The sequence below is a fragment of the Chiloscyllium plagiosum genome, chromosome 20, assembly GCF_004010195.1.
Source record: "Chiloscyllium plagiosum isolate BGI_BamShark_2017 chromosome 20, ASM401019v2, whole genome shotgun sequence".
Taxonomy (NCBI): Eukaryota; Metazoa; Chordata; class Chondrichthyes; order Orectolobiformes; family Hemiscylliidae; genus Chiloscyllium; species Chiloscyllium plagiosum.
Window position 1 is genome coordinate 1,123,405 of NC_057729.1, and position 13,744 is coordinate 1,137,148.

Here is a 13,744-nt window from a genome sequence, read left to right on the forward strand (position 1 = left end):
AAAGTACCTGTTCAATGCCTCAGCCATTTCCTCATATCCCATAACGAAATGCCCCTTCTCATCCTCTTAAGGACCAATGTTTACTTTAGCCACTCTTGTTTATTTTATATATTTCTAAAAACCTTTGCTATCTGTCTTTATAGTCACTAGATTTTTCCCATGTTCTGTCTTACTTTTCGTTATAGCTCTTTTTGTGGCTTTCTGTTGACCATTAAAGATTTCCCAATCTTCTAGTTTCCCGCTGATCTTGGCCATTTTGTATGCCTTCTCTTTCAATTTGATAGCTTCCCTTATTTCCTTAGACTCCCATGACAGATTACCCCTTTTCTTACAGTCTTTCCTTTCCACTGGAATATACTTTTGCTGAGCACTTTGAAAAATTGCTTTGAAAGTCCTCCACTGCTCGTCAGCTGTCCCACCATAAAATCTTTGTTTCCAGTCTGTTTTAGCCAAGTACTCCCTTACCCCCTTGGAGTCTCCCTTGTTTAAGCACAGGACCCTGGCACTAGATTTTATCTTCACACTCTCCATCTGTATTCTAAATTCAACCATACTGGGATCACTCCTTCCAAGAGGAGTCCTAACTATGAGCCCTAATTAATTATTCCTGTCTCATTATACAGGGCCAGATCTAGGATAGCTTGTCAGTTTCATTACATAATGTTTAAGAGTCACAGGTAGACAGGGCAGTGAAGAAGACTTTTGGCACACTGGCCTTCATCAGTCAGGGCATTGAGTATAAACGTTGGAAAGTCGTGTTGCAGTTATACAGGACAGTGGTGAGGCCACACTTGGAGTATTATGTTCATTTTTGGTCACCTTGTATAGGAAGGATGTTATTAAACTGGAAAGGGGTACAGAAGAAATTTACAAGGATGTTGCCTGGACTCAATGATCTGAGTCATCGGGAGAGGATGGACAAGCCAGGACTTTTTGCTTTTGAGCATAGGAGACTGAGAAGGAGACCTTAGAGATGTATAAGATCATGAGAAACATGGATAGGGTGAAGGCACTCAATCTTTTCCCCAGATTTGGGGAATCGAGGACTAGAGGGCATCAGTTTAAGATGAGAGGGGAAAGAATCAAAGGGAACCCGAGGGGCAATTTTTTTACACAGAGGGTGGTACACAGATGGAATGAGCTGCCAGTGGACGTGGTTGAGGTGGGTACTATAACAATATCTCAAAGGCATTTGGACAAATTCATGGATAGAAAAGGTTTAGAAGGATATGGGCCAAGTGCAGGGAAATGACGTGAGCATGGATGAAAAGTTTGATCGGCGTGGCCCAGTTTGGGCCAAAGGGCCTGTCTCAGTGCTGTAGGGTTCTATGATTCAATGAAAAACCTCAATCAAGTTTGTGAAACATGATTTCCCTTGCAGAAAACCATGCTGACTATCCCTATTCATTCCTTGCCTCTCCAAATGCTTACAAATCCCATCTTTCAGAAACACCTCCAACAACATATCCGTCATCGAAGACAGACATCACAGGTCCATGGTTTTCAGTCTTCTCTTTACATCCCTTAACATTAGCCATTCTCCAGTCATTTGGCATCTCACCTGCAGATATTCATGATACAAATATTTCAGAAAGGGGCCCTGCAATTTCCTTCCTAACTTCCCACAACTTGCTGGGAAATACTAATCAGGTCTAGCACATCCTATTCTGTAAGTTAATTGTTTTCAAAACATCAATATTTATTTCTCTGCATTCTCAAGCCTCCATTTCTTTCTCCACTGACTTGGAATATTCATTTGATATCATAGAATCCTTAGAGTGTGGAAGCACGCCATTTGGCCCAATGAGTCCACACTGACCCTCGAAATAACATCGCACCCAGCCTCAAACCCTTACCCTATGCTTGTAACCCTGCATTTCCAATGGCTAATCCACCTAGCCTACACATCCCTGGACACTATGGGCAATTTAGCACGGCCAATCCACCTAACCTGCAGATCTTTGAACTGTGAGAGGAAACTGGAGGAAACCCATGCAGACACAGGAAGAATGTGCAAACTCCACACAGACAATGCCTTAGGGTGGAACAACGCTGGGTCTTTGGTACTGTGAGGCAGCAATGCTAACCATTGAGCCGATATATCTATCCCCATATCTCTCCCATCTCATGAAGTCAACACAAAGATGATCTCTTTAATCATTAAGGCGTCCTACTCTCTCTTACTCTTTATGTACTTATAGAATTTCTTTGGATTATCCTTACCTTAATCTGACAAGACTATTGCATAGCCCCTCTTTGCCTTCCTGATTTCCCTCTTAAGAGTTCCATTGCATTCTTTATACTGGTCAAGTGATTCACTTGAACACAGTTGCCCATATCTAATATATGGTTCTTCTTTACTCTTGACTAGAGTGTCAATATCTTTATTCATCCATTGTTCCCTAATTCTACCAGGCTTACCTTTCACTCTGACAGGAACATAATGACACTGAATTCTCCTAATCACAATTTTTGACAGCTTTCCATTTGTCAGATGCCCCTTTACCTGCAACAGTCTATCCAATCAACTTTGAAAGTTCTTGTCTCATACCATTAAAATTTGCCTTAGTTCAATAAAGAAGTTTAACTTTTTTGGAAGACTTATCTTTTCCCATGAGCATTGTAAAACTAGTAGAATTATGATCACTTGACCCAAAGTGCTCCCCTACTTGGTTACTTACGCTGCCTTATTACCCTGGAGAAAGTCAGGGGTTGCTCCTTCTCTAGTTGGACCATTTACATATTGATAAAGAAAATTTTCTTGAACACAATTAACAAATTCTTTACCATCCAATCATGAGGGGCATGGATAAAGGAAAGAAATAAGGTCTTTTCCCCTGGGGTAGGACAGCCCAAAACTAGAGGACATAGGTTAGGGTGAGAGAGGAAAGATATAAAAGGAACCTAAGGGGCAACTTTTTCATGCATATATGAATAGGAAGGGTTTGGAGGGATAAAGGGCAAGTGCTGGCAAATGGGATTAGATTAATGTGGGATATCTGGTCAGCATGGATGAGTTGGACCAAAGGGTTTGCACGTTTCTATGACTCTATAAATCAATGGTATTCCCAGTCAATATTTGGAAAATTAAAATCCCCTATTATTACAATCTTATTATTCTTTCATATGTCTGAGATATCGCTACATATTTTTCCTCAATTTCCATCTGACTACTGGGAGTTCTGTAAATCAAACCCATTAAGGTGATAATTCCTTTCTTATTTCTAATTTCATGCCAACACTTTCACTTGACAATTTTTCAGAAATACCTTCTTTAGAAACAGCATTAATGTTTTCCTTAATCAAAGTCGCCACTCCCCTGCCTCTCCTTCCATTCAATCCTTCCTATAACATCTAAAACCTGGAATATTGAGCTGCCAGCCCTGTTCATCCCTCAGCCAAATTTCTGTAAGAACTATGATGTCCCAATCCAATGTTCCCAAACATGTCCTGAGTTCACCAGTCTAATGTAAGACTCCTTGCATTGAAATAAAGCTTCAAGAAACTGGGCATGCAATGTAGGGGTTGGATGTAAATTGTAAATAGTTCATGAATTGAACAGTTTATGGGAAGGCTAAACTTGGAGGTGATGCAAAGTAAAGGGTTGACTATATGATTAGACAAATAGTAGATATCGTGCATGTGTACAAGAAGGTATGCCATACAAATATGGATCTGGGACCTGAGTGTGTAGGCACCAGTCATGTTACCTTTTACCATCCCCCGTTTATAGTGTTGCTCAGTAAAGCTTGTTAATGTTCATTTATCTGAATGTAGACCTGATTTCACTACAGGTTGCACACAGGAAAGAAATTGTAAGCAATCTCAAACACTTCAATGACTTTTTCCAAACACCAAACCAACTGAGCTAAGCCAATCCCCACAATAGTAAAATCAGAGAGTTAGATGCCGGGCTCAAAGATTGCTTTGGGTGTAATGGGTTTTGCTTCATAGGGCACTGGCACCAGAAGTGGGGAAAGTGGGGTCCGTACTGCGTGATTTCCTTCACTTGAATCCCCTGGCACAACGTTCTGGTGAATTATATAACTAGGGCTGTGGAGAGGACTTTAAATATTGGGGAGAGGATGAGTGGAGAGTTAAAGAGAGAGAAAATTTAGCAAGTTAAAGAGAATAGAAAAGGCAATTGTGCAGTGTTATAATTTGGGTAATAATTATCGTAATGTGGTGGGAATAAATCATTCAGATGCACCCACAAAGAGTGTTGTATTCAGGAAAATGGTAAAAAGAGAAAAAGTAAGAGTCCTGATCTGAATGCACTTAGTCTTTGTAGGGGCATGAAAGAAATTCACAACAGAGACATGATTGCACAACGAACCAGGCTGAAATCTAAATATTCAGGGTTACCAGACATTTCAGAAGGATAGTCAAAAACCACAAGATGAGTAGATAGTGGCGGTAGTTATTGAGTCATAGAGTCATACTGCACAGAAACAAACTCTTCAATCCAACTCGTCCGTGCTGACCAAACATCCCAATCTGATCTCGTCCCATTTGCCAGCATTTGGCCCAGATTCTTCTGAACCCTTCCTATTCATCTACCCATCCAGATGCCTTTTAAATGTTGTAATTGTACCCCCTTCACTACTTCTTCTGACAGCTCATTCTATACATAAGCACCACCCTCTGCATGAAAACGTTACCAATAAGGTCCTTTTCAAAACTTTCCCCTCACCTTAAATATATTGCCTCTAGTTTTGGACACACTCACCCTGGGAAAAATACCTTGGCTGTTCACCCTACCCATACCCCTCATCATTTTATAAACCTCTACAAGGTCATCCCTCAGCCTCTGATGCTCTCAGGAAAAAGTTCCAGCTGATTCACGCTCAAACTGTCCAGTCCTGGCAACATCCATGTAAATCTTTCCAGTACCATCTCAAGTTTAACAACATCCTTTCTCTAGAAGGGTGACCAGAATTGTACACAGTTTTCTAAAAGTGGCTTCACCGATGTTCTATACAGCTGCAACCTGGTGTGCCAATTCCCACACTTAATGTTCTGACCAATGAAGGTAAGCATGCCAAAAATGATGAAATCAGTAATTAGAAATGGTCTTGGTTTGGTTTGGAGGATCAAAAGGTAGGCGCAGTTCAATTGGAGATAAGAAATTGGAGATAAGAAACTGATGGGAGTGACTATAGAGTGGGACAATGTATAAATCTAAGAAATAATGAGGGTTTTATAAGAAAAGCACTGCAATGATCATGGGCTATTTTAATCTCCACATGGATTGTCAGATCAAATTTGCAAAATCAGTCTGAAGAATGAATTCATAAGGACAGTTTAATAGTAAAATAATTAACGAAACCAATCAGTGAACTTTGTATTTTAAACCCGCTAATGTATAATAAGATAAGACAAATTAATGGCTTTGTAGTCAAGGATCCTCTAGGAAATTGATCATAGCATTAGGCCTCTTCTGGAATATTATGTCCAGTTCAGGTTGCCCAGTTACAGGAAAGACATTATCAAGCTGGAGAGGGTTCAGAAGAGACTTACCAGGATGATGACCAGGTACACAAGGTTTGAGTTATAAAGAAAGACTGGATACGCTGGGACATTTTTTAACTGCAGCATGGGAGGTTGAGGGGTGACCTGATAGAAGTTTATAAAATAATAAGAGGTATAGATAGAATTGATGATAGTTGTCTTTTCCATACGATGGGAGATTTCATGCCAAGCGGACACATTTTTAAGGTGAGAGGAGAGAGATTTAAAAAAAGAGGCAAATCTTTTATGCAACAGGAGGTTCATGTGTGGAATGACCTTCCTGAGGAAGTGGTGGATGTGGGTACAATTACAACGTTTAAAACACATTTGGCTAAGAACAGGGAAGGTTTGGAGGAATGTGGACCAGGAGCAGGCAAGTGGGATTAGTTTGATTTCGGATTAAGTTTGGCATGGACTGGTATGACTCTATAATAGAATATCACATTCAGATGAGTTTGAGAAGAGTCTGAATCGAATGTTGTAAGCCTAACTAAAGGCAATTATAAAGCTGGGAAGGCAGTTGGTTAAAGTGTTGGCAAAATAAATTAGAAAGCAAGATCACAGACAGCAGTGCCAGATATTTAAGAAGATATTTCATAATTCTGATCAAAGAATCATACATTGCTTATGGCACTGAAGGGGACCATTCAGCATGTCCTGTGCATGCTGACTGTCTACTACAGTGTCTTGTCCCAATTCTCCAGTTTTTCTCATAGTGTGAAAATGTTGTAAGGTCCATAGAAAACTTGAATTTCCAATTTATTTTAAAGAATACCTATACTACGTATTTCTTTCTTTTTCACTTCCCCTTTAAATTTTCAGCCTGGTTCTTACTTGCATCATCTACCTAATATCTGCTACATGCACCTTTGCTTCATCTTTGTATCTCTTAATCATCCAGGGAGCTCTGGATCTGTTTGATCTACATTTCTCCCTCATATAATTGTGTTCAAACCTGTTCCAATGCGCACTGTGTATTCTCCCTTTAGAGTTTCCTCTGACAGTCTTTTCCTCCAGTTTGCCTGATCTGGATGCCTCCTCGCATTGGGACTCTCTGCATTTGTTATTTTTGTTGAAATGCTTGCTTATTCTCATGATACAATGATTACTTTCCTTTAAATGTCCCCTAATTATCATTTAACCCATCTTATTCCCCAGACCCAGATCCATCAATGGCTTCCTACTCTGTTGGGCTGGGGAGGTACAAATCAGGAAAACTCCTGAACACACTTCAAAAGCTCTTCCTCCTCTGGCCTTTATATTATGACTACTCTAGAATATATAGAATGATTAAAGTCTCTCCATTATCATTATTCTATAGTTTTTTCCACCTCTTGGTAATTTCCCTGGAAACATATTCCTTTATATAGAGGTGGTCAAAAGAATAAACTAAATAAATTATCATGGTGTCTCTATATTTTCGTAGTTATAACCAAATAGATTCTGTCCTTGACCCTTCTCAGACAGTCTCTCTCTTCAACACTGATACTCTTAATCATTCCCTCCTATGGACTAATGGTAACAACACATTTAATTTAAGGGACAGCACTACTGTGGGAAGTTCTATAACTTCAAGGTATTTGTTTCACGAGTTCTGTCTCTTCTCACAGCCTTCTCGACAAGACGGTGTGGTCGAGTGGACAGAAGGTCACGTTCCGTGTGCCCACTGAGACACCTCGAAGGTATCCGCTGCCTGTGGCAAGGCCTACACGATATTATGGGATACACAATGATGCAGAACAAAACAGTGGACAAAAACACATCCCTCTCTGACGCGGTACCTACTTTTTATCCTCAATTCGAACAGAATGCCAGTGATGCAATGTCACCTGTCCCAACAGCCCCGGACACACCTGTTCTCTCAGTCACTGCTGCAGACATCAGATCGGCCTTCTTGAAATTGAACCTGAGGAAAGCAACTGGGCCAGATGGAGTGCCCGGCTGTACACTCAGATCCTATGTGGACCAGCTGGCAGGAGTGTTCGCTGATATCTTTAACCTTTCCTTGCTACAATCTGAAGTCCCCACTTCCTTCAAGAAGACCACCATCATCCCAGTACCAAGGAAAACATATGCCACTGAGCTGTTAAGGCCCATGGCTCTGACCTCTGTAATTATGAAAGGCTTCGAGAGGCTAGTCATGACTCACACCAACTCAAGCCTCGATCCTGTACAATTTGCCGACCAGTGCAACACAGCAGACACCATTTTCCTAGCCCTACACTAAAATCGAGAACATCTGGATAATAATTGTAGTCATTGGAAGCAGATGGACCTCATTAACTACAAGGATCTTGATTAGGGTTTTAACCTGGGCCAATCATAAAAGCCTTGAATGACCAATATAACCAGGAGATTAGAATCTCCTCAGTTGAGGACTGATTCTCAGCGGGCTGGCCACAGCCAATGGACTGTGCACTCATAAATAAAGGGTGAATTAGTGATGGGACACCAGCCTCTGTGCAGTTATTTCATAAGGATGCCAACATCAGGCTTCTACTTACTGACTACAGCTCTGCCTGTAACACTTTAATCCCAACCAAACTAACCTCCAAACTCTGAGACCTACGTCTTGGCTGTGCTCCCCAAAACTGGATCCTCTGCTTCCAGACCCACAGAGTGCAATCAGTGAAGATAGACAACAGTTCTTTCTCCAAGATAATTCTCAACACCTGTTCCCTGTAAAGATGTGTACTCAACCCTCTGCAGTACTCCCTGTATGCTCACGACGGTGTGGCCAAATTTTGTCTGAGTGTCATCTGCAGGTCCGCTGATGGCACCACCATTGTAGGCCAGACATCGAACAATGACAAGTCAGAATACGGAAGGAGGTAGAATGCTTGGTGTCATGGTGCAAAGATAACAATCTCTCCCTCAATGTCATCAAAACTAAAGAACTGATCATTGACTTCAGGAAGAAAGGAGAATAACAAGCCCCTTATCTACATCAATGGAGCTGAGGTGCAGAGGGTCGAGAGTGTCAATTTCTTAACAGTGATGATAAGAATCTGTCCTGGACCTCCCACATAGATGTGATGGTAAGGAAGGCACAGCAATACCTCTTCCTCCTCAGGAGGCTTATTAGATTTGACATGTCCATGAGGACTCACCCCAACGTTTACAGAGGCATCAAATAAAACATTTTTTTCTGGGTGCATCATAGCTTGATAAAGCAACTGTTCTGCCAAGGACCATAAGAAACTACACAGAGTTGTATGCACAGTCCAGACCATCGCACAACCCAACCTCTGATCCAAGGACACCATCTATACTTCTCGTTGCCATGGAAAGTCAGCCAACATCATCAAAGACCTTTCCCATTCCAATTATACTCTCTTCCAACCTCTTCCATCAGGCAGAAGATACAGAAAGTTAAACACATGCACCAAAAGGTTCAAGAACAGCTTCTTCCCCACTGTTACTAGATGCTGAATGGACCTCTCAAATTTCAAATCTAATGTTGACCTTGCTTTTGTTACCTCCTGTGCAATGGTAACCTTGTATGCCTTGCTCTGTCGAAACATCCTATAATCTGAATGTCCTTATATATTATGATCTGCCTGCACTACACACAAAACAAAACTTTTCATTGTACTTAGGTACATGTGACAAGAGTAAATCTATTCACAAATCTGTAACTGCACCAGGAAAATCTGTGGAATGCATTGTGATTGATGGCAATAGCAGTAGATATTTTGCTTGATTTGAGGAGAATGCGGAGTGATATTGCCTCTGTATTGCTCTCTGTTGAGATTCCTGAAGAAGGGCTAATGCCCGAAACGTCGATTCTCCTGTTCCCTAATCATCTGCAAACTTACTAACCCATCCACCTATGCTTGTGACAAACAGCAGTGGTCCCAAATCAGATCCTTGTGGCACACCACTAGTAACCGGAATCCAGGCTGAATATTTTCCATCAACCACCACTCACTGCCTTCTTACAGAAAGCCAGTTTCTAATCCAAACTGCTAAATCATCCTCAATTCCATGCCCCTGCATTTTCTCCAACAGCCTACTGTGTGGAACCTTATCAAAGGCTTTACTGAAGTCCATGTATACCACGTCAACTTCCCTACCCTCATCCACATGCTTGGTTACCTTCTCAACTCAATGTGATTTGTAAGACATGACCTCCTACCCTTGACGAAACCATGTTGACTATCTGCAATCAAATTGTGCTTGCCAGATGATTACAAATCCTATCTCTTATAAACCTTTCCAAAACTTTTCCTACAACAAATATAAAACTCACTGGTCTATAATTACCTGGGTCATCTCAATTACCCTTCTTGAACAAGGGCACAACATTTGCAATCCTCCAGTCCTCTGGTACTAAACCTGTAGACAAAGATTACTCAAAGACCAAGGACAAAGGCTCCAACATCTCCTCCCTAGCTTCCCAGAGAATCCTCAGATAAATCCCATTTGGCCCAGAGGACTTGTCTACTTTCATTCCTTCTAGAATTCATAACACCTCCTCCTTACTAACCTCGATCCCGTATCTCATTCTTCTGCTCTACAATATTCTCCTTTTCTTGAGTGAAAACAGATGAGAAATATTTGTTTAGCAACTCTTTGATCTCCACAGGGTCCACACACAACTTCCAATATCAGTCTTTGACAGGCCCCATCCCTACTCTAATCATCCTTTTATTCCACTCGTACCTATTGAAAGCTTTATTCTATTTGCTAAAGACTGCTCATGTCCTCTCTTTGCTCTTCTTAACTCTCCCTTTAAATCCTTCCTAGCTAATCTGTATCTTTCCATCGCCTCATCTGAACCATCTTGTCTCAACGTCACATAAGCCTCCTTCTTCTGCTTAACAAGAATTGCAATTTCTGTAGTAAACCACGGTTCCCTTACCTTATCACTTCCTCCCTGCCTGACAGGGACATACCTATCAAGGACACGCAATATCTGTTCCTTATACCAGCCCCATATTTCGATTGTCCCCATCCCCTGCATTTTGCTACTCCATACTATGCATCCTAAGTCTTCCCTAATCGCAATATAATTGCCTTTCCCCCATCTATAACATTACCTATCCCTTTCCATCGCTAAACTAAACTTAACTGAATTATAGTCACTTTCCCCAAAGTGCTCACCTACAACTAAATCAAACACCTGGCCTGGTTCATTACCAAGCACCAGATCCAGCCTCTCTTGTTGGCCCTTTGACATACTGTGTCAGGACACCCTCCTCCACACATTGGACAAAAACTGATCCATCCGATGTATTAGAGTTATAGCATTTCCAGTCAATGTTGGGGAAGTTAAAGTCCCCCATAATGACCACCCTATTCCTTTCACTCCTATCCAGAATTGTTTTGCCGATCCTCTCCTCCACATCCCTGGAACTCTGCAGAGGCCTATAAAAAAACTCCAAGCAGTGTGATCTCTCCTCTCCTGTTTCTAACCTCAGCCCATGCCACCTCAGTAGACATGTCCTCGTTAAAAGTTCTTTCAGCCACCGTTATACTATCCTTGACTAATAAGGCCTCACTTTCTCCTCTTTTATTGCCTTCTCTGTTTTTAATGAAAGATCTAAACTTTGAAATCTGCAACATCCACTCCTCACCCTGCTCTATCCATGTCTCCAAAATGGCCACAACATCAAAGTCCCAGGTACCTATCCATGCTACAAGCTCACCTACGTTATTCCATATACTTCTGCCGTTGAAGTAGACACACTTCAAACCAGTTTGCTGTCTGCCAGCACATTCCTGTGACCCTGAAATCCTGTTCATGCCTTCCTTACTCTCATCCTCCTGTGCACTGGAATGACACCTCAGGTTCCCACCCCCCTGCTGACATAGTTTAAACCCACCCAAATAACACCAGCAAATTTCCCACCCAGGATATTAGTACCCCTCTGGTTCAGGTGAAGACTGTCCTGTTTGTACAAGTCCCACCTTACCCAGACTGGGCCTAATTATTCAAGTATCTGAAACCCTCCCTCCTGCACCATCCTTGCAGCCACATGTTCAGCTAATATCTCTCCCTATTCCTTGCCTCGCTATCACGTGACATGGGTAACAAACCAGAGAAACAACTCTGTTTGTTCTAACTCTCACCTTCCACCCTAGCTCCCCGAAATCCTGCCTTATATCCCTATCCTCTTTTTATCTATGTCGTTGGTACCTACATGGACCACAACTTGGAGTTGGTCACCCGCTTCCTTCAGGACCCCAAGAACACGATCAGAGACATTACAGACCCTGGCACCTGGGAGGCATTCGTTCCCAACAAACCTTCTATCTGACCCTTTAACTATTGAGTCCCCAATGACTAACACTCTCCTCCTCTCCCTCCTTCCCTTCTGTGCAACAGGGACAGACTCTGTGCCAGAGACCTACACCCCACTGCAGGCCCCTGGTAAATCATCCCCTCCCAACAGTATCCAAAACAGTATACATATCTTTTAGGGAAATGACCACAGGGGATCCCTGCACTGACTGTCTTTCCCCCTTCTAACAGTTACCCAGCTTTCCTTGATCCTATCTGCCAATAACTTCTCATGTCCCCTCCTGGCTCTTCTTAGCTCTCTCTTTAGATCTTTCCAGGCTAACTTGTAAGATATGAGGAGAAAGTCTTTTCACATAAGTGGTCTGTAATAGACTGCTTGAGAATGTGGTGGAGGCAGATTCAATCGAGATTTTCAAGAGGAATTAAAATTATTACTTAAAAGCGAAGAATGTGCAGGATTACACAGAGAAGGCTCAGGAGTATTGGTTAGGAGAAAATGAGGACAGCAGATGCTGGAGTACCAGAGTTGAAAAATGTGGTGCTGGAAAAACACAGCAGGCTTATGAAGGGCTTATGCCCAAAACGTCGATTCTCCTACTCCTCGGATGCTGCCTGGCCTGCTGTGTTTTTCCAGCACCACATTTTTCAACTCAGGAGTATTGGTAATTACATTGCTCCTTCAAAGAGCAAATGTAGACACAATGGACTCAATGGTCTTTTTCTGGAGCAATTCTATTGCTTCTCTATTATATATTGGTAGTTTGATTGGATCAAAACTGTTATTTATTTTTGTAGTCAGTTGAATACCATCAATGAAATTAGGTTCCTGATACTGTGTGATAGATTGGTAGTTTGATTAGACCAAGACTGTTACTTGATTTGTAGTCATTTGCACACTGCGAATGAAATTAGGTTCCTTTTATTAATCCTGATATACAGGACAAATTGCAGAGCAGATCCTAGACAGAGTGTGGTTTTGTCTCTCACAACTTGGAGTCATAAAGTGCTGATGGACCATGATGCATTTCCTATTGATTATGTCGTGTTGTTGGGATTTGTGTTTTGAGAAGTATTTTATGGAAAAATCTGTTTAGCTGTATCACATATATTTAAAAATATCCTTTAAATCGAATGTGATGGCAAACAGCCAACTATCAAGTTTTGTTGGAGGCAAACTTGACAGTCTAATTGAGTAATCTAGTTAAGTGAAAGCTCTTTTAACTCTGAACAGGTCTGAGCGCTGTTAGCTGTCACTAAGCAGGTTTCAATTGCTCCTGGGGTGTTAAAACTGTGAGCTCTGGATTGGACTGTGAGTTTCAAGAATAACTTCAAAAGCTCAGAATTAATTAAGAGATGAGAATTTTGTCAGTGACGGATGGGACAGCCTGTGGGTAGAATGGAATGTTCTGCATTACAGACCACAGCATTCACAGACTACTGCACCAATCTGGAAGAAAACTGAGACAAGTTGAACAAAACAAACACGTGAACATGCCTCAGTGCATCTTCCTTTTAATTCCGTACCACAGAAAAGAGGGAAGGCAGGACAGGATGACAGAAAAGACAAATTTGAGGGTTAAGTCAGAAGTGGGGCAGCAGAGAAGAGACTAGGATTGAGGCTAGGATTGAGGCAAATGAAAGGAAATGTCAGTATATTGAAGACAGGAGACAGAGAAGAGTGGAGACATTGTGTGAGATTGGAAAGGGAAGAGTGTTGAGGCCTTGAATTTAAGTGAGTGACGGTAAGGCTGGACTTGGGGAATGGCCAGTGTGAGACGAGAGAGTGATGGCTTCAATGGGGACTTAGGCATGAAGGTGGAGTTGGGGGTGGATGCAGTTGAGCAAATCAAAAGCTGTAGAAATGCAGCAAATTAAGGGTCAAAGACAAAACCATTGGGAGTTTAAAAATGAATTAAATTTTGGTAACATTTTTCCAACAACAGAGAGAGTTGGAAGTGGATTTAGAAATGAATGAGTGATGGAGTG

The 13,744-nt window shown here is 41.6% G+C and overlaps 1 protein-coding gene across 1 annotated transcript in view; it reads left to right on the forward strand.

Annotated features, from left to right (window-relative positions):
* Positions 1 to 8,405, forward strand: part of edn3b (endothelin 3b) — an 83,599-nt gene extending 75,194 nt beyond the window's left edge. Inside the window, exon 4 of the mRNA XM_043710092.1 lies at positions 7,122 to 8,405. Within this exon, the coding sequence (XP_043566027.1) occupies positions 7,122 to 7,284 (163 nt within the window). The 3' untranslated portion in view covers positions 7,285 to 8,405. The remainder of the gene's footprint in view (positions 1 to 7,121) is intronic.
* The last annotated feature ends 5,339 nt before the right edge of the window (positions 8,406 to 13,744 follow it).